Source organism: Lactuca virosa, chromosome 4 (assembly GCF_052849685.1).
Source record: "Lactuca virosa cultivar CGN04683 chromosome 4, Lactuca_virosa_CGN04683_v6, whole genome shotgun sequence".
NCBI lineage: Eukaryota > Viridiplantae > Streptophyta > Magnoliopsida > Asterales > Asteraceae > Lactuca > Lactuca virosa.
In genome coordinates, this window is record NC_136429.1 from 364,991,103 (window position 1) to 365,010,529 (window position 19,427).

The 19,427-nt window shown below is 35.6% G+C and overlaps 1 protein-coding gene across 2 annotated transcripts; it reads left to right on the forward strand.

Annotated features, from left to right (window-relative positions):
• The first annotated feature begins 4,938 nt into the window (after positions 1–4,938).
• LOC145108705 (oxysterol-binding protein-related protein 1C-like) lies at positions 4,939–10,775 on the forward strand. Of its 2 annotated transcripts, XM_079045779.1 has the most exons (11): positions 4,947–5,028; positions 5,147–5,803; positions 6,344–6,700; positions 7,382–7,481; positions 8,063–8,502; positions 8,597–8,752; positions 9,056–9,223; positions 9,306–9,446; positions 9,518–9,745; positions 9,824–9,937; positions 10,274–10,775. In XM_079045779.1, exons 2-11 carry the CDS (start codon positions 5,294–5,296, stop codon positions 10,439–10,441), a joined length of 2,382 nt encoding a protein of 793 aa, XP_078901905.1. In that variant the 5' UTR covers positions 4,947–5,028; positions 5,147–5,293; the 3' UTR covers positions 10,442–10,775. The 2 variants fall into 2 exon arrangements, with proteins under 2 accessions (XP_078901906.1, XP_078901905.1); XM_079045780.1 differs by having other exon boundaries at positions 4,939–5,803; positions 8,066–8,502.
• Positions 10,776–19,427: the final 8,652 nt, after the last annotated feature.

Here is a 19,427-nt window from a genome sequence, read left to right on the forward strand (position 1 = left end):
TCATTTTGCAAAATCCGTAATTATTTTGTGAATTGGACTAAGTAACAAGCATTAAATTGATTTCCATTGAATGAATTTAGTGTAAATATTTTCACACACTTTTACACTCCCGAGCTTGTGAGGAGTATTAGGTGTTGTTGGGAACATTCACATAAAGCTTAATGCAATCTTGTAATCTAATTCTAAGAGCTTGTTTAGATTAGGTTAGTAAGGTTAGGGTTAATCAAAGAGCTTGTTTTGGTTAATTAATGTGGTGAATGGGAAGTGTTAGAGCTTGTTAACACTTTCAAGTACCAGCTTGGATAGAATTGAGCAAGTGACATGTCATTTTGGAATCACATTGCTAAGTTGTCATACATAGAGTTGGAGTCTTTACAATTTCTGAATTTAATTCACTTATTTAGTCGCTTATTGTTGTTTTTAATTAGTTGTTCTAATCATTGCATTTAAAACCCCCTCTTTACTGTTGGTGACCAAAGTACCTTGCGCAAAGAGGTATAGACCGATTGTCCCGTGTCTCTGTGGATCGACCCTACTTGCCTTGTGCTAACTTTTAGTGCAATATAGTAGTGTTCTTTTGGAGTATATCGTACCCCTTTATTTGTTGGGTTTGACACACCTAACATACTTATATAATTAAATTAATTAAATATCATCTGATATTATTTTATCTAACACATATCACCTTCGGCACATATAATAAGCACATAAGCATGTAATTATCTAGATACTTCATATCTATGCGTAAGACGAAACAGACCATGCACTCACTTGCTAAAGTGACGAATCAAAACTTGGGCAGAGATTTGCTTCTAGAAATCGACCTTTCATTTGACATGACCTAATATCATTATCACTAAGTTTTAGTCTAACGTTCTACATGGCTATAGATAGTCTAGACCTATCAATCATTCCAATGAACACTAATAGTCTAAATAGGGATCAGCTAGGCATGACAGTTGGGAGGCATGATCATTTCGGCATAATAGCTTTTCTGAAATCCAACAACCAAGCCAACATGACCATTCTAGATACCTCTCCCGTAAGTAGATAAATCAGTATAACAACATGAAACTACTAATAAATCTTATTTATAGGTTCATAATGACGACTTATGACTATATATATAAGTTACACAAAAAAGACTAGAGTGTAGCTTAACTTACAGAGGTTCTGATGGGTTTTGAGCACTATAACAATAATATGGTGCACATACGTTGGATCTAAGTTTTCTCAAGTTATACATGCAATTTCATTTTATTCAAAGCATACACCCTAGCTATCATGCAATGAAGATATACAACATAAAAACTAGTTAGATGAATACCTCTTAGTGTAGCTTGTAGTTCTTGGCCTTTCAAGAGCTTAGTACCTCAAGTGTGATACCTCTAATGTGTTACAAACACCAAAAGCAAATGGAGGCTTATGAGAGAGGTTAGGAATCACCAAAAATCGGCTAAGGTTTGCTTATAGGAAGTGTTGGCCGATTTAAGGGGGTTAGGGGTTACATTTATAGTGTGGAATTCCTAGGTTTTCTTCCATGTAAACCCTAATTCACCATGACTCTTCCTATTTCATAGGCCCTTTGGACTACACCTTTATGGACTCTCATATAGATTTATTCCATCCCTAATCAACATGGATCATTAGCCCAAACTACAAGTATTACTGATTTACCTAATCAGTCCCCGTAAATTTAATCAGTCTCTTTTGATCACTAAATTAATTCCAAATTAATTATTGATCAATACTAATTAAATAATATGGTTTCTCAATTAATATATTATTCTTATAATATATTAATAAATCACAAATAACCTTTTTCTCAAATATTCATCCTATCAAATTGCTCCGGTGAAGGCAACCCAAAAGGACCATGCTACAATCGGGTCAAGTACATACCAATTATAATTATGGGCTTAGACAGCTAATCCAAAAGTCTCCCACTTAGATAAGTCTAATAACTATAACTGCCAATGCAACTTCAAAATCCGATTAGCAATCATAGCTCTCAAAAGCTGATGTCAAACTCTGACCTAGTCAATGACGCATCCTTTAGATAAGGGATCATATAATCCTCTGTTCTTTAAGATATCGTGTGGACAAAGACATGGAACATAGTCATACTTATTGTCCAACAGTTTGTTTCCCGATTTCTGATTTGTTTGACATTGAACTTAATTGAACACATCAATTGAGTCATGACCGGGCCCGACACATAAGTCAAAACAAAATCATCGAGGGGCCCAAGATATCGCTTTTAATCCTCTTAGGATAAAAGGAACAGATAAATTTCGACTTATATGCTTGTACCAATTACTTGTTAAATTATACACAATAAGAGTTTGTCGAGTCGAAACTCTACTCGCGTGGAGCCCGGTTTTTGAGAAAACACCCTGGTTGATACTAGTAGATCATTACAGAAGAAATATATAATTATTTAAAGGTATAATTATTTCATTTACAAGAAAACGATTTTTCAGTATAATAGACGTAAACCGGTTGATACTAGTTGTGAGACATTCAGCTTCACCGTACCTACCAGAGTACACATTAAGTCTTGCATTATAACCAGAGTCTATTGGAGGGAGAGCGTGACATTTGTGTATATCATCTATACAGGATTAACAACCCCACACCTCAGCTGTTAGCTACAGTTAGACCGGCCAGTCTAGGGTGACAAATGTCGTAACAGTGCTGACGCCTGAAAAACGTCGTTCAGGCCAACTAGTCGTATTAGTATGGTTATAATAACTCACATAGAGTATTGACAAAACATTTGGTTTATGGGTTAGCGTACACTGAAATAGTCTTCACAAAAAGATAAATCTTACTAAAACTATTTCCAGCACCGCATTACTTTCATTTTAGTCTTGGGTTAAGACTTACAACGAGATTAACATACATTTAAGTAGTTTTATAAACTTCCTAACACGACTTTTTAGTACAGTATTACTTACATTTTTAGTCTTTGGATTAAGACTTACAGTTCATTTTAAAGAAAATATACCATTTTACACGAAACAACTACAAAACCTTCTCATACAAAAACGCTTATGAACTCACCAACTTAATTGCTGACACTTTTCAAAATCACTTGTATTCTCAGGAAACCAAGGTAACCACAAGAGTTTTTGGTGGATGAGACGTCGTCGCATCTCGTTAATCATTTTAGTCATATGCATTTGATATCATGTAAACAATGTTTTTGAGTACAATGTAAACTTATTAAATATTCAATGCAATGGTTGTGATGCTTTGATTGCTATTATTCAATTGTTATGATACTGTACATGAAGTCATCCGCCCCCAGACGTTTCCGCCGTTCTGGTTTGGGGGTGTGACATACTGCTACGCTGAAACTTAAAAAAAAATCCTAACTTCCTCTTACGAAATCAGATTTAGACGATATCTATATGCACAAATTCACTTTGATGATATCTACGACTTTTGTTTAGATTACTAAGGATAATAAGCAACCTATCTCCAACTCACTATTTACGACATATTGTTTGAACGCGAAACTTCGAAAGGTTGTAACTTCTTCACTCGAATTCGGATTTGAGCGTTCTTTGTATGTACGAAATCCACGTCACATATACTATAATTTGGTTAAAATTATTTATCCTAAATAAACCCTCTTTAAAATTCATTATTATGGTTTATAATAACTTTATTGTCTAGCTCAAATTTGCGGGTGTTACGACTCTAGACACCAAGAACACACATACATACACACATACACACATTAAGCGAGGGTTTCTCTTCTGGATAGTGGATGCTAAGGATGAAACGAAACCATGGCCATCTTATTGCTTAAATAGGGCAAAAGGCCCAAGGTTTAGGGTTTTGAGCCCACCCGCCACTGGACCACGACCAACACTTGACCTCACCACCACTTAAATGATGTGGCCGCACTGCAATGAATCTCCACCATCGTGTCGCGGTCAGCCAAAACCTCAAAAATGAAGATTTAAAATAAACTTATGCCAAAGAATTAATACCTGAAAACAACCGGTGCTTGAAAGAGATAAATTATGTAGGTATGTGTTCTTTAGAGAAAGTGCAAGTGTGTATGTGTGTATTTTTGTATATATAGAGAGAGATGTCCATTTATGTTTTTCTTTTTATTAAATAAGTAAGAAAAAAAATTATGAATGATATATTAGTCATTTCACAAAAACTTAACCTTTATTTCTAACGGGGTTAGTCATAAAGACCATCCGTGTAAGGTTTTTAGTTCTCAATAACCATACATGTTCAAAATTCTTCAAAAGGATTTGTGGTGGTATTTTCTGTCAACCATAAGGACCATTTATGTAATTTTGTCTAAAAAAATAAGAAAGGGTATAAATGATATTTTAGATATGTTAGAGACTAAACTAGAAACAAAACCAAAGGTGGTTCATGTTAAAAAAATTAGAGAACAAAATTACCCGAATCATAGGGACCATTCATGTAGTTTACTAAAAGAATTTACTATTCCGAAAAAAAAAACATTTCCTAATTCCAAACATAATTACAATAAATGATAAAATATTTACATAGATTCATTCGGCAAAAATTCATAAATTTGAAGGTATCTCACAATGTCGAAGGCATTTCACCGTGCAAGAGAAGTTCACAATTCCTTCGAGAAATACATTTATTATGTCAGGAAAAACTATTTAACATCGTAAAAGTATTTGACAATTAACCGGTTATATATGACTTTTTTGTTATATATTACAAAATTATAAATTTATTAAATATCATATCATAATTAACATCTAAAATAATTTGTGCATAGAAAATAAAAATATATTATAATTTCTTATGATTAACATCTAAAATAATGGTCCTAACTCTAACACTAACGCTAACCCTAACCCTAACCCTAAAGGCAAAAGCAAAGGCAAAGAAAATGGTAAGGCAAGGGATATATGGTTAAATTTTACCGTAGAAATGAATAAAAGCATGTGAGTCGGTCCAAAAAAGTGCTGGTTGCGTCTTTTTGAGTGGTTGGTCGCTACCAAATGACACCACCGGGTATATTCCTTTCCAATCCCTCCGGCGACTTCTTCCTCTTCTTCTTCCGCCCGTAATTCACGCCCCAACCATAACCTTTCTGTTTCCCCTAAATTAACGCAACTTTCCCCCATCGCAGGACCACCATTGAATCATTACACGATTCTGATGGATTACTCGTTCTCTCCGGCCGCCGAACCGTGGTTATGACCACCGCCATATCTAATTTTCTCCCTCTTTTATCATCTTTTTCTTAATTCGTAATTATTGTTTTTTTTACATATATATGCATCCTTTTTGCTGTGTTCCCGCCGATCATAATAATTCGATGCCTGCTACTCCCTCCTCTGCTGCCGCCCCGGTATCGGATTTTTCCAAGCACATAAGTCCCGTTCATAACGTTAACAACCACAACCACAACCATAACCACCATGTTACTTTCAATACGGCGTCGGATGCTGAACGGCAACCGCCCGCGATGAGGTTGACAAGTGGAGATCAGAGAGATGTGAAGATCAATGATATAGTAGGTAGTGGGATATCAGGGATTTTGCACAAATGGGTTAATTATGGTAAAGGATGGCGGCCTCGATGGTTTGTGTTACAAGATGGCGTGCTTTCCTACTATAAGATTCATGGGCCTGATAAGATTGTTGTTAGTAAAGAGACTGAGAACGGGTCAAGGGTCATCGGCGACGAGTCTTTCCGCCGATTCTCTCGTCACGGAAATTCCGGCGCTACTAGTAATAATTCTCATCATCCTCGCCGAAAGCCCGTTGGTGAAGTCCATCTCAAGGTCAAGTCACTTACTCTTTTAACAATTTTCATTCAGTTTCAATGATGATCAATCATCACGAGTCTGTCTGCGATTTGTCATAACATCTAGCGGTTTGAAAAGTTTAATTTGACAACTGATGTCTGAGTTTAGGTTGTGCTTGGAGTTCTGGGAGGATATTCTGTAGATTTTATGTAAAATCGTCTAAGAGAGATCAATCTGCTTGTTCGGATGTCTGTCTGTCTGACTTTCTAAACTTTTGCTCGGCTTGGGATTAATTTCTTTGTTTTATGTGAATCCCTCTCTATCTTTGTGTTTGGATTCGGTATTCATTGATGTTTTTATGCTGTGTTGTGAGAACTCAGTTGGGTGGAATCATCTTTTTACTATGCATGAGTATGTGTATACCTGCAAGTGAATTTTTTCCATATGAATAAGAGTGTTTCTCTTGCGCATCAAGTCTGTGCTATGTGGTTATTATTCCATTTTATTTAGATGGGTTTTGCATATATATATATATATATATATATATATATTTTGATACATTGTTTGGTGTGATAGGTTTCATCTATTCGTGAAAGTAGATCAGATGACAAAAGATTTTCCATATTCACGGGGACAAAAAGGCTGCATTTGAGGGCAGACACGAGGGATGATCGAATTGCATGGATGGAAGCTTTCCAGGCTGTGAAGGGCATGTTCCCTCGACTATCTAACAGTGAATTGATGGCTCCTGTTGGCGGCTTTACTGTGTCAACAGAAAAGTTGAGGCAACGCTTATTACAAGAAGGTGTAAGTGAGACAGCCATCCAGGACACCGAACTTATTATGAGGACTGAATTTTCTGCCATGCAAGATCAGTTGGTGCTTCTTAAGCAGAAGCACTTGCTTCTCATGGACACACTGCGTATGTTAGAGGTACATGTAATATCTCATAGGCCCTGTTTCTTTTTTTTTCCCATTAAGATTCTCTTTGGATGAATCATGTTTTGAAAAACTGAGAGAAACACCCAGATTTACCTTACTAGATTAAGCCATGTATTTACTTATTAAAGTTGTCACTAGTTCCATGCATAACTTATTTACAGCAGGGGTAGGTTATCATTTGTTAATCTTATTAGCTTGTATATTTCATTTAGATTTGTACAGATGCAGGGGTTGTATGAGGGGAAACCTTTTGGTGTACCTTCGAGTGACATGAACGAAAAATACTTGGAAGAAATGCATTAAAATGAGTGAGTTGATGGTAGTACTCATTGTCCTTAGATTATCAGTATCACTAGTTGGTGACTATATCATCAGTCCATTTCAGTTTCATTTAAGCCCACAAAAATGTTATGAACCAAGCTATATGACTAGTTTATGCAAGTTATATTTACCAGTGTGTTTTTAGCTTGTAATATACAAGCTTAAGCAATAAATGTCATCCATGTTTTAATAATGGAATTACCCACTAAGTCTTTTGTAGCAATTGTAATATGACATGGTAGGTATAATATCATATGATGCATGCCAATAGTAGATGAAAAAGACCAGTAGCATATACTATTCATGTTAATCACTTTGAAGATTTTCTAATATGTTATCTGTTGCTTGTAGACAGAAAAGGTTGACCTTGAGAACACAGTAGTAGATGAGAGCCAAAGACAATCAAAGGAGGTTGGGGCAACTTCAAGACTAAGGCAAGAGAAATACAGTGGTATGCTCTGGTGAAATTGTTATATATTTGACTCTAATTGATTTTCTTTTAATTCCATGTCTTGTTAGAGCGTTTCTTTTCCCTAAAAGGAGTAGGATGAATGATTTAAAAAAAGGGTATATGCTCTACTACTAGTCTGAAATGACAGCTTTGTCAGTAGCTGTAAATGAAAGAAGTTAAGACTTAAGACCAGCACCTAAATCTTTTTAAAAATATCACGATACTTTTTGATCTGAATAAACATACAAATCATTTTTCATCATAAAGGTGTTAAAATGCTGGTTAGGTGATGGAAAAAATGGGAATTATGAAAAAGGGTGGATGTATTGAGGAATAAGACTAAGCAATTAAGAAGCTATGATCTCACATCACATACATAGGATGGTTGACTTAATCCAGTCAGTCGGCAATATATATATATATATATATATATATATATATATATATATATATATATATATATATATATATATATATATATATATATATATATGGGTGTAAAAGAAGGACTTAATTAGGAATTATTTATTGAAAAGATACAATAAGGAGGATAAAGAATGAATTGGGTTGGTATTTGGCAGAAGCAAGTGGAAGTGAATCTGAAGATGATAATGAGAGGGGAGATGCAGATGCTGCAGAGGAAGAGACAGATGATGAAGACAATGCCTTCTTTGACACACGGGACTTTCTGTCGTCAGGTTCTTTTAAAAGTACTGGTTCTGACATGCGGTCCTCATCATTTTCATCTGATGATGAAGACCATCAACAAGCGAACGATGCTTCCATTAGATCATTTGGTACTGACTTCCCTCGTGTTAAGAGGCGCAAGAAGTTGCCTGATCCTATTGAGAAAGAGAAGGGAGTAAGTCTTTGGTCGATGATCAAAGACAACATTGGAAAAGATCTTACCAAAGTCTGTCTTCCTGTATATTTCAATGAACCTCTATCTTCTCTGCAAAAATGTTTCGAGGATTTGGAGTATTCTTATCTTCTTGATCGGGCATACGAATGGGGCAAAAGGGTCAGTATATTTCTAAACTCACTCTTGTACAGTTGTACTTGTATTTCATATTGATCTCATTTCTCACCCTTTTACTATAAAATCTGTTTTTTAGGGTAACAGCCTTATGCGGATTTTGAATGTGGCTGCATTTGCAGTATCCGGATATGCTTCTACTGAAGGAAGGAACTGCAAACCATTTAATCCGTTGCTAGGGGAGACTTATGAAGCAGACTATCCAGATAAAGGACTTCGATTTTTTTCTGAGAAGGTTTGCTTGCTTTACTATTTATTATCATGTCTCATTTCCTAAGAGTTTTACTTCTAGATTACCATCGCCATCGCCATCCATCACACAAGTCTGTCAGATATGCTCTGTTACAAATGAAATGCCGATATTAATTATATTTTAAGGGTAATAACTTGAGAAAAGGATAACAGTTTTCATTTTCTTTCCAATACAAAAACATTCTACTTTTTTTTTTTTTTTTTGAGGTGGAAATGGAAATGGAAATGGAATAGTGTGTGACTACTGTGTTGATGTTGATTAGTTGGTTATGCAACAAACAAACAGGTAAGTCATCATCCCATGATTGTAGCGTGTCACTGTGATGGTAAAGGATGGAAATTTTGGGGAGATAGCAACCTGAAAAGCAAATTTTGGGGTCGCTCAATTCAGCTTGACCCTGTTGGGGTTTTAACTTTGCAATTTGAAGATGGAGAAGTTTTTCAGTGGAGTAAGGTATGAGTTTGTTTTAAAACAGAATGAATCTGTAAGTAAATAAAGATTGACTTGACTTGATGAGTGAGTGTTGTTGTTTCAGGTAACAACTTCCATATACAACCTTATTTTGGGGAAACTGTATTGTGACCACTATGGCACAATGCGTATCCAAGGGAACCGTAATTATTCCTGTAAGCTAAAATTCAAGGAGCAGTCAATCATAGAGCGCAACCCACATCAGGTAGGTTTTCCACTTTTCCTTTTCTAGGACTAGGAGTACTAAAAGTTAATAATTAACAAGCTGCTCTGCAGGTACAAGGAGTTGTGCAAGATAGAAGTGGAAAGACTGCAGCCAGTTTAATTGGAAAATGGGATGAAAGCATGCATTATGTGAGTGGAGATTGTTCTGGGAAGGGAAAAGGTGACCCGTATTCCGAAGCTCAATTGCTGTGGAGAAGGAGCAAGCCCCCAAAGGTTCCCACAAGATACAATCTAACGCGCTTTGCTATTACTTTGAATGAGCTTACCCCTGGCCTAAAGGTAATCTTTTCTTTTTCAACTGTTTGCCTTGGCATGAAGGAATGAATCAGTCTCATCTGTTTTTTTTTTCTTTTTCAGGAGAAGCTTCCGCCAACTGATTCAAGACTAAGACCCGACCAAAGGTGTTTAGAAAATGGCGAGTATGAAACGGCAAATGCAGAGAAACTCAGACTAGAACAACGTCAAAGACAGGTATATATATATATATATATATATATATATATATATATTGCTTTTGGTTTCGTGTTCCTCTTAATTTCTGAATACAAAAACTTCCAACACCTTCTACCCGAACAAAGCCAAGTAATTTGAAAAACAGATGGTTTTTAAAAAAAAAATAAAAAGAAGGTTTAGGGTTTGTTTTGTTTTTTGTTATAAAATAAAAAATAAATACCAAACCGAAGCCATACATATCTTAATATAACATCATAAGAGATAGATAGCAGTGCAGTTGCATTTTGGCTGAATTAGATATGTGCTTGCTTGCTTGTTTAATTATAATATGATGCAATGACATGCATGATTCAGGCTCGGAAAATGCAAGAGAGAGGCTGGAAGCCGCAGTGGTTCGCCAAGGATAAAGCAAGTGATACATTTGTTTATACGGGTGGTTATTGGGAAGCCAGAGAAAAAGCCAAGTGGGATTCATGTCCTGATATTTTTGGACAGTTTTCTTCGGATCAAACATTAGACTGAGAGACTATAATACATACTCATACTCATACTCATACTCATACACACTCCCTCTCCCTCCCTACTTCCCACACAATTTTCAAATCGGAACATGATGATGATGATGATGAGGTTGTTGACCAGATATCAAAAAGTTAATAGGTGTTTAGAAGGATGCTCTCTCTCTCTCTCTCTCTCTCTCTCTCTCTTGCTTCTTCCCTTTTATGTGTTAATGTTTCCTATACACCCCCCCCCCCCCCCCCCCCCCCCCCCCCCCCCCGTCGTGTAATTGTTGTAAACTCATGCTTTTATTTTCTTCTTCCCATAAGGCCCCTCATTTGTGGTCCTTTTATACATACATACATATTCTGTTGCATATTACATGACAAAGCCACCTCGCTTCACAATACAACCATATCTTACACAAGTTGAAAGTGCCACAATTTGTTTTTTTTAATACATAGATATTTTCGTGTATGATCATGGCTCATACATATTGGTTCATGATGTTATTATAACTGTTAAGTATATGATGAAACGCCCTTCTAAGGCATGCTTAGGACAAGACTGAAATATCGTTTTCAGTGTTAATTTGATTGGATTGAGATCAATGTCAATAAAGCAAAATATTTAGGATGCCTTTAGTCATGAGAACTGTTTTTCGTGTTTAGAAGGAATTTTCATTTTCAATTTTTCGGATGGAAAATTTAGAAAATGTGTTTATTTAAAATTGACTAGTTTCTATTTAGAAAATTATAAAAGGTGATAGGACGTGGGTTGGTATGGTGGGGCCATAGGGATGTGTACGTGTGTTTCACACAATTTTTGTAGTTGGAAAATTATGAAAATAATATTTATTGGTTTTTTAAAGTTCTGAAAGTTCTTTGTAATTTTAGAAAGGGTTAATTACAAAAAAGATTATATTTATTGGTTTTTTAAAGTTTTCAGAAAATGGAAATTCTTTATTTTCTTGTAAATATCTTGAAAAAAAAATTGTCAAGTAAACATGTTTTCAAAATTCTAATTTTTCTAAGCATTTTTTTTTTCCAGTAAACACCCTGTTTTTTCATAACTAAACGGAGCCTTAAATTTTTTGTTCCATTTTGAAACATGGAAGGAATAGTAAACAAATGGAAGACATTGCTCGATGCTATTTTATATTTCAAGACGTATTTTGCTATAGAAGACGTGTTAAAGTTGAAAATGTCATAGTGTTTTGCACAGATTAAAATAGCGTACCGTTTCAAAGAGGTGGAACAAGGTACGGTGCAAAAGATGTGTGTCTTGATTTGTTTTCGTTATTGAATATAATCAATTTAATGTATAACAAAACAAGAGTTTAGTTAAGGACAATCAATTATTTTCTTAAGATCATATTTATAGATTTTATATACACACCGATCAAATGGTTTGATGAAGGAAAGTTTGGACCTCACCTAAATGGGTATTCAAAAATATCTGAATCCGAACATCTGATCCGAAATTATTTGAAGTTTTAGATATTCGATTTTCTGAAAGCAGATAGATAACTGCTTTTTCTAGATTTTTGCATATCCGATGTTATTTAAAGATAAAAGAGACACTTTAGTTATTTATTGTTTATGAAATAAGAATTTAGAGTTGATGTTAAGGGTAAATGGAATGGATTCAGTATAACATATAACAGTAGGGTGACAGATGTGGCGTTGTGGTAGCAAGGCAGTAGCGGTAGGAACACCGCCCTAACCTCTAGGTATCGTAGAAATCACCCCCATGCAGAATCATCGTGTTGATCATGATGAAGAGAAAAAGGAAAAAAGCAGAGTATTCTTTATATAACGGAATTTGTCCTGTAAAAAGTATTTCTGAAGAGATGTATTTCATTGATTATTAAAACTTGGGATGTCATCACTGATAAAAGAAACATAAGCATAAACGTAATCATTACTGACCTTACAATAAGTAATGGCCTACATCTCTTTTAATATCTCATCCGATCGAAAATCAAATACCTTCGCATCGATACATGTGATCCTATATAACGACCTTGCGACATTTAACCATAAGGATTAATGTGAACAACAATTTGACTATGCTGCTTCGGGGATTCCTTAGCAGCGGACGGCGATCAATAGAGACATCAACACAAATAATGGACCACACGAGTTATTATACCTAATCCATGCACTCAGATCAATGATAAATGAATGTACCTAATCCATACTCTCGGATCAATGATAAATGAATGTACCTAATCCAAACTCTCGGATCAATGATAAATGAATATACCTAATCCATACTCTCGGATCAGTAATGCATAACTATACCTAATCCATACTCTCAGATCAGTGATGAATGACTATACCTAATCCATACTCTTGGATCAGGAATGAATGACTATACCTAATCCATACTCTCGGACCAAGAATATCAGAGTTCTACTCTCCGTTCATATCTTACACACACTCTTAAGAAGATACTACCCTATATCTAACTTCATTGAACTTAAGCCTCATTTGCAAGTCTTATCTTATGTTTTGGATGCGTTAAGACCGACTGAAATCGACTGTATAGTTTTGGATCATGGGGGACTCGACGAGTCGTTCTTAGGACTCGGCGAGTTGGGTTGTGGTTCCCCCAACCTTCTCTGTTACTTAGCAACTTGTTGAGTCTAGAAGATGACTCAGCCAGCAGGGGCGGACGCAAGATTTCACAATAGGGGATGCACGGAAAAGTTAGGGGTTGCATGATAGTAGAAAAAATAAAAAATTTTAAAAAATTTCGAAAATTTTTTCATTGCGACCGGAAAAGTCAGGGATTGCCGGTGCCACTGGTGATCCCTCCTAAATCCGCTCCTGTCAGCCAGTTAGACGTGTTTTGGACTTAAACGTCAATAACTCGACGAGTCCAAGGATGAACTCGCCGAGTCAGTGAGTAAACATCCCGACTGTATAAAGGAGAACTTGACGAGTCCAAGGAAGGACTCAACGAGTTCAAATGGAAAGTCCCGATTCTGTCATAAGGAGAAACTCGGTGAGTTAGAGGGTAACTCGACGAGTCAGATCACGAATTTGAGATGCTCTGAATTATGGGACTCGACGAGTTGATGGACCAACTCGGCGAGTTGAGTCAACCAGGATGTTGACTTTGACCAGGGCGTTGACTTTGACTTTGACCATTACCCAAGATTGACCCTTAAAGGGGACATGAATATGAAGGAGTAACTAAAGGAGACTGTTATGTGTAGGAGTTTGAGGAGAGTTGATCCCAGCACCGAGGACAGTTCAGTTACTACACGACATCGAGGTGAGTTACCTTCCAGTAGAAGTGGGTCTAAGGCTACAATGCCGGCCCATTAGTAGGAGTTGGTTGTTAGATAATTGTCTTTGTGATAATTATCTGGTATGTTATGCTTTATGTGCTAGTATGCTATGATGATATGTGATAATGGTAGGAGGGGTAGAATGGACCCCAGGACCGGTCGATAGGGCCGGAGGGGTATGCCAGCACCAAGATAAGCTAGACAGTATATGATTTATATGTTTATGCACTAGGATGCTATGTGGTAGAAGTAGGGGTGAAATAGTCCCCAGGTACCGGTCGACAGGACCGAAGGGGTAGGCCAGCACCCTCATATGCTAGGCTAGGTACCGGTCGACATGACCGAAGGGGTAGGCCAGCACCCTGATATGCTAGGCAAGTTACCAGTTGAAAGAGACCGAAGGGGTAGTTAGTACCCGATTATGTATGGTATGTGGTATGATGGGGGAACTCACTAAGCTTTGTGCTTACGGTTTACAGTTTTTGTTTCAGGTCCTTCTTCGTCGAAGGGAAAGCAGCCGGCACGGTAGCAGCGCATCACACCACTATTTACCGCACTTGATGTTCTTGGGATTGTACTCTGACATTGTTACTATTTGATGATATGATTTTGAGACACGTGAACTATGGTTTTATGAAATAAAATACTTGATGATGTTCTTTTACAAATTGTTTTTATAAATCATTATATTAAAAATGAAATTTTTGGTCTTGGATTTTGGGATGTTATATATATATATATATATATATATATATATATATATATATATATATATATATATATATATATATATATATATATATATATATATATATATATATATAGAGAGAGAGAGAGAGAGAGAGAGAGAGGAAGGATCATTTGAGAACTCATATATTCCCGAGAACTTGAGAACCAAACGATGATCGTTAGATCAAAATAAACGATTGTTAGGATGCTTTGTGGCATTTTTGTAAATACATGGAAAAGAAAAGGCACGGGGGCATGTTTTTTGAAAAAGAATCAGGGCATTTTAGGAATGGAAAAAAGAATAACATAATTCATACCCACTAATCGGATTGAATAATGTCAGCCTATACCCTATCTCTCTCTAACTCTCTTCATCCCGCCTCCCTTTGATCTTCATTCCACCTCCTGCAATGAACACTTCAGCCCACATCATCCCCTCTCCGTCGACTGCCTCCCTCCGCCCTCCAACAACCAACCTACCTCTGTCAACAACCACCGCCTTCGACAGCTTACCACTATTTCCTTCATCGACCACTACTACGACAACCTAATATCTCCACTCTCTCTATCTCTCAATCATTGATTTCCTCCCTAATTACCACCGCCTAACACCGCCACCGAAGATCCATTTCGTCGATTCATTGTATCATAAACCGATCTTCATTGGAGCTCCCCGACGATTGATAGATTGAACAGTGTGGTGTCTGCGTCCTTCTTCCCGCTCGGATTTCTGTGCCCTAATAAATCAATCAGAGCTCTGAACGACGAATCCTGCAATTGGATCGATTTTGTAATCATTTGAAAAATGGATGTTGCTTTTCAGTTTAGCTCTATTGTGACTTGAATTATCTGATTGCATTGACAGACAGAATGGGCTATCAAGCTCCGACATTAGTTCAAGCACAAGCTATTCCAATTATTCTCTCAGGAAGACATGTGTAATTTCCTTCCCAATCTGTGTCTGTCTAAATCTCTCATTTCTTCGTTTTTTTGTCCATCTCTTTAATCTGTTGATTGTTTCGCTTCTTAATGAACAATTACAGGCTCGTTAATGCTGCTACAGGCACAGGAAAAACTGTAACATACCTTGCTCTTGTCATTCATCAGTTGCAAAAGTGTGATCCTAGGATTTAGCGATCTGATGGTACTTTTGGTATGTGCTCTTGGTCTCCATATGAATTATTGTTCCATCCATTCATTTCCTTATCCTTTTAGTTGTTAGGATGAGAAACTTCATATATAGTTCGAATATGATCCATCATTATCTTGCTAAACAGAAACATAGAAATTCATGTTTCAATAGGTGCTAACTTAAATTCAACTCTGATAACAGCATTGGTGCTTATACCAACACACAAGCTATGCATGCAGGTATATGAAAATCTACATGAAGCATGAAGATCGAGTCAAAATATTCAATTCTTTCAAAACAGAAAAATCAGCTCTTTTATTATCAACAAATGTTTCTGCAAGAGGTCTAGATTTTCTAAAAGTCCGTTGCATTATTCAGTATGATTCCCCTGGTGAAGCAACTGAATATGTTCATAGAGTTGGAAGAACTGCTCGACTAGGTGAAAAAGGGGATTCCTTGTTGTTTCTTCAACCAATTGAAGTTGATTATCTACAAGAGCTTCAAAAACATGGTGTAATGTTAACAAAATATCCTCTTCCCAAACTTTTAGATAGTTTAAATTTAAAACATCATCACCATGTGAAAAAGTTTGTCTCAATCGAGATGCATCCATGGATGGTTTCTATACAGAGGTCTCTTGAATCCTTCATCTTTAAGGAGGTATGATTTCATTTCAACAATCTTGTTTTAATTCTTTGTTAAATTACGTTTTTGGTGCTTGAGTGCAATTTTTTTTGGGGGTAATTAATGCAGGCGAAGATGAAGAAATTAGGGCAGAATGCATTTTGTTCGTGGGTTTCATTTTGTGCTATGTTATTGCATCTCTCACTCTGAATCTGTTCACCTTCTACGAATTGACTAAGTTCTGTAGTTACTGATCATGAAAATTAATTTAGAAGCTAATAACTGTGCATTTTCAGGCATTGTGTTTGCTTATGGACAAACAAGTAGTGGAAAAACGTTTACAATGAATGGGTTTGAGAATGATCCGGGAATTATTCACAGAGCTGTCAAAGATATTTTTGCCAAGATTGATATGGTATATGACTATATTCGTATAATTTCACTAGTATATTTTTTTTGGAAATTACAATATGATTTTGTTGATTTTGGTTTCTATATATTTTCAATTGTTAAAAATAGATGATGTCACATGTGAATTAATTTGGATGTGATTCACATGTAAATCACATGTGATTTACATGTAAGTCACATGTGATTCACATGTAAATCACATGTGATTCACATATTAATCACATGTAAATCATATATGAATAATATGTGATTCACATGTAAATCACAAGTGAATTACTTATGAATTACGTATATATGTACACATTCATATGTTAATCACATGAAAATCACATGTAATTCACATATTAATCACATTTGATTCACATGTAAATCACATTTGATTCACATGTAAATCACATGTGAGTTACATGTGAATCACATATGATTCATATGTGAATCACATGTGATTTACATATGATGTCATATGTAAATGTGATTCATATGTGAATCGCATGTGATTCATATGTGAATCGCATGTGATTCATATATGTATTTTTGTGAGTGTTTTTGCATCAATCATTTTTTTAATTTTCTTGTAGATTTGGAAGAAATTATGGTGAATATTGAAGAGGTGAAAAATGATAAATTGAAAAAAATAAAGAAATATTGACACGAAAACATGAAAACGTTTTTTCTTTCGTAGCATTTTTTATTTTTTATATTTTATTTTGTATCGAATAGAATACTTGTACTATTATGTTTATAGATTAATTAATAAAAATGAGATTTTTTATAATTTACTTACGAATATTATTGTATAAGAAATATGCATATATACATTTGAAAAAATATGCATATATGCACCTAAAACTTTGATTTTTATTTTTAAAAAAATTACAGTATTTTTTTTTAAATATTCTAGTTCTTTTTCTAAACTTATTGATTTTTAAAAATTTACTTTAAAAAAAATGCAGCTTTTTTTAAAAAATTGTAGTTTCTTTTTTAATGCAGTTTTTTTTTTAAAAAATTGCAGTTTTTTTTTGAAAAAAATGCAGCTTTCTTTAAAAAACTTGCAGTTTTTTGAAAAAATTGCAGTTTTTTGAAAAATTACAGTTTTTTTATTTAAAAATGCAGTTTTTTTTAAAAAAAAATGAGTTTTTTTTGAAAAAAAATGCAGTTTTCTTTTAAAAAAAATTCAGTTTTTTGAAAAAATTGTAGTTTAAAAAAAAATATTCGGGGGTCACTTTCTTCGCACCGATGTCCACCTTCACATTCCCCACACCATCGCATCCTTCCTATCCTCCAGTCTATCTTCAGGTGCTCAGCCACTGAGCATGATATTCGGGGGTCACTTTATTAGTCGATTAGCTCGACCGTATGGGGTTAATACTCACGGCATGACTTAGTATCCTATCAGGGATCTGGACCAGGGGGGGCTAAAGAGGATACTAGTGATTAAGCGAGGAGCATATCAGATTTGGATGATCCCTCCTGATGATGTTGTCGTGCCCATTCGTCAGGTAGATCCAGAGCACAGTGAGGAGAAGGAGTTTGTGTCGCTTCCTAGTCATCAACGAGCTCGATGCGGGCCACCAGCTGCTCAGCAGGCTCCGCTTCCTGAGGTTGACCTACGCTATGTATCGTGGTGTATGGCTGAGTTACGTAGGGAGTTTGATGGTTTTAGGTCGGAGGTTCTTTAGGAGCATTTGTGTATGATAGGTGTCATGAGTGAGTTACTTGCAGAGCGGGGGATATCTTATCCTCCTCATCCTTGCCCAAGGGATGGGGCGAGAACTTCTGGGATGCATCCAGGCAATGATGGTGATGATGATGATGATGATGACGGCGAGGGTGATTGTGACATCCCCAAATTCACGGTCATTTTAAAATTTTATTTATGCTTATTTGAAAATCTGAGTATTCATTTTTAAAGAATAATATTATGGAATTTGTTCCTAGAAAAACATGATAAATATTTTATCAAAGCATTTCCGAAGTAAAGTATTTTATATTAAAACTTTGGAATGCCATCGTCAATACAGAAACATAAGCATAAACAGACCTTACATTCATTTACACTAGTGATCTACATCTCCTTTAATCTCTCAGTATAATGTAGCTTCGTATCGACACCTGTGATTCAAATAAACTGAGTGGGTCAGGTTGGAAAACCTGGTGAGTACATAGGGATTTCAATCCCACAATGTTATATCATATATATATATATATATATATATATATATATATATATATATATATATATATATATATATATATATATGTTTAGAACTCACAATATACACAATTTCGCCTCATATAAGCCATTTTACCCCACCTCGTCGATCCTCACAACGACAGGATCTATACTCTTGGATCTAAAATTAACCTCTTTACCTAATCTATACTCCCGGATTCGGTATGTCTAATCCATGCTCTCGGATCAATAACTATGCCCATTCCATACTCTCGGACTAGGGACAATTTACTATGTCTAATCCATACTCCCAGATTAATGACAAAGAACTATGTCCTCTCCATACTCTCGGACTAAGGACAATTGACTATGTCTAATCCATACTCTCGGATTAATGACTACGCCCTCTCCATACTCCCGGACTAAGGACAAATGACTATGTCTAATCCATACTCTCAGATTAATGACTATGCCCTCTCCATACTCCCGAACTTAGGACGAATGACTATGTCTAATTCATGCTCTCGGATCAATTACATATTTTAAATTTATACTCTCAGTATATATCTCACTCATATTCATAAGAAAATACTACCCACTATTCATCTTAATTAATTTAGGTTTACTCTGTATCCCAAAT

Bases quoted from the DNA above. Each gene is read 5' to 3' on its own strand.
- LOC145108705 (XM_079045779.1), top strand. From the start codon at position 5,294: ATGCATCCTTTTTGCTGTGTTCCCGCCGATCATAATAATTCGATGCCT. The intron at 6,701-7,381 runs GTACATGTAATA...TGTTGCTTGTAG, and splicing joins ACACACTGCGTATGTTAGAG to ACAGAAAAGGTTGACCTTGA. The intron at 8,753-9,055 runs GTTTGCTTGCTT...ACAAACAAACAG, and splicing joins TTCGATTTTTTTCTGAGAAG to GTAAGTCATCATCCCATGAT.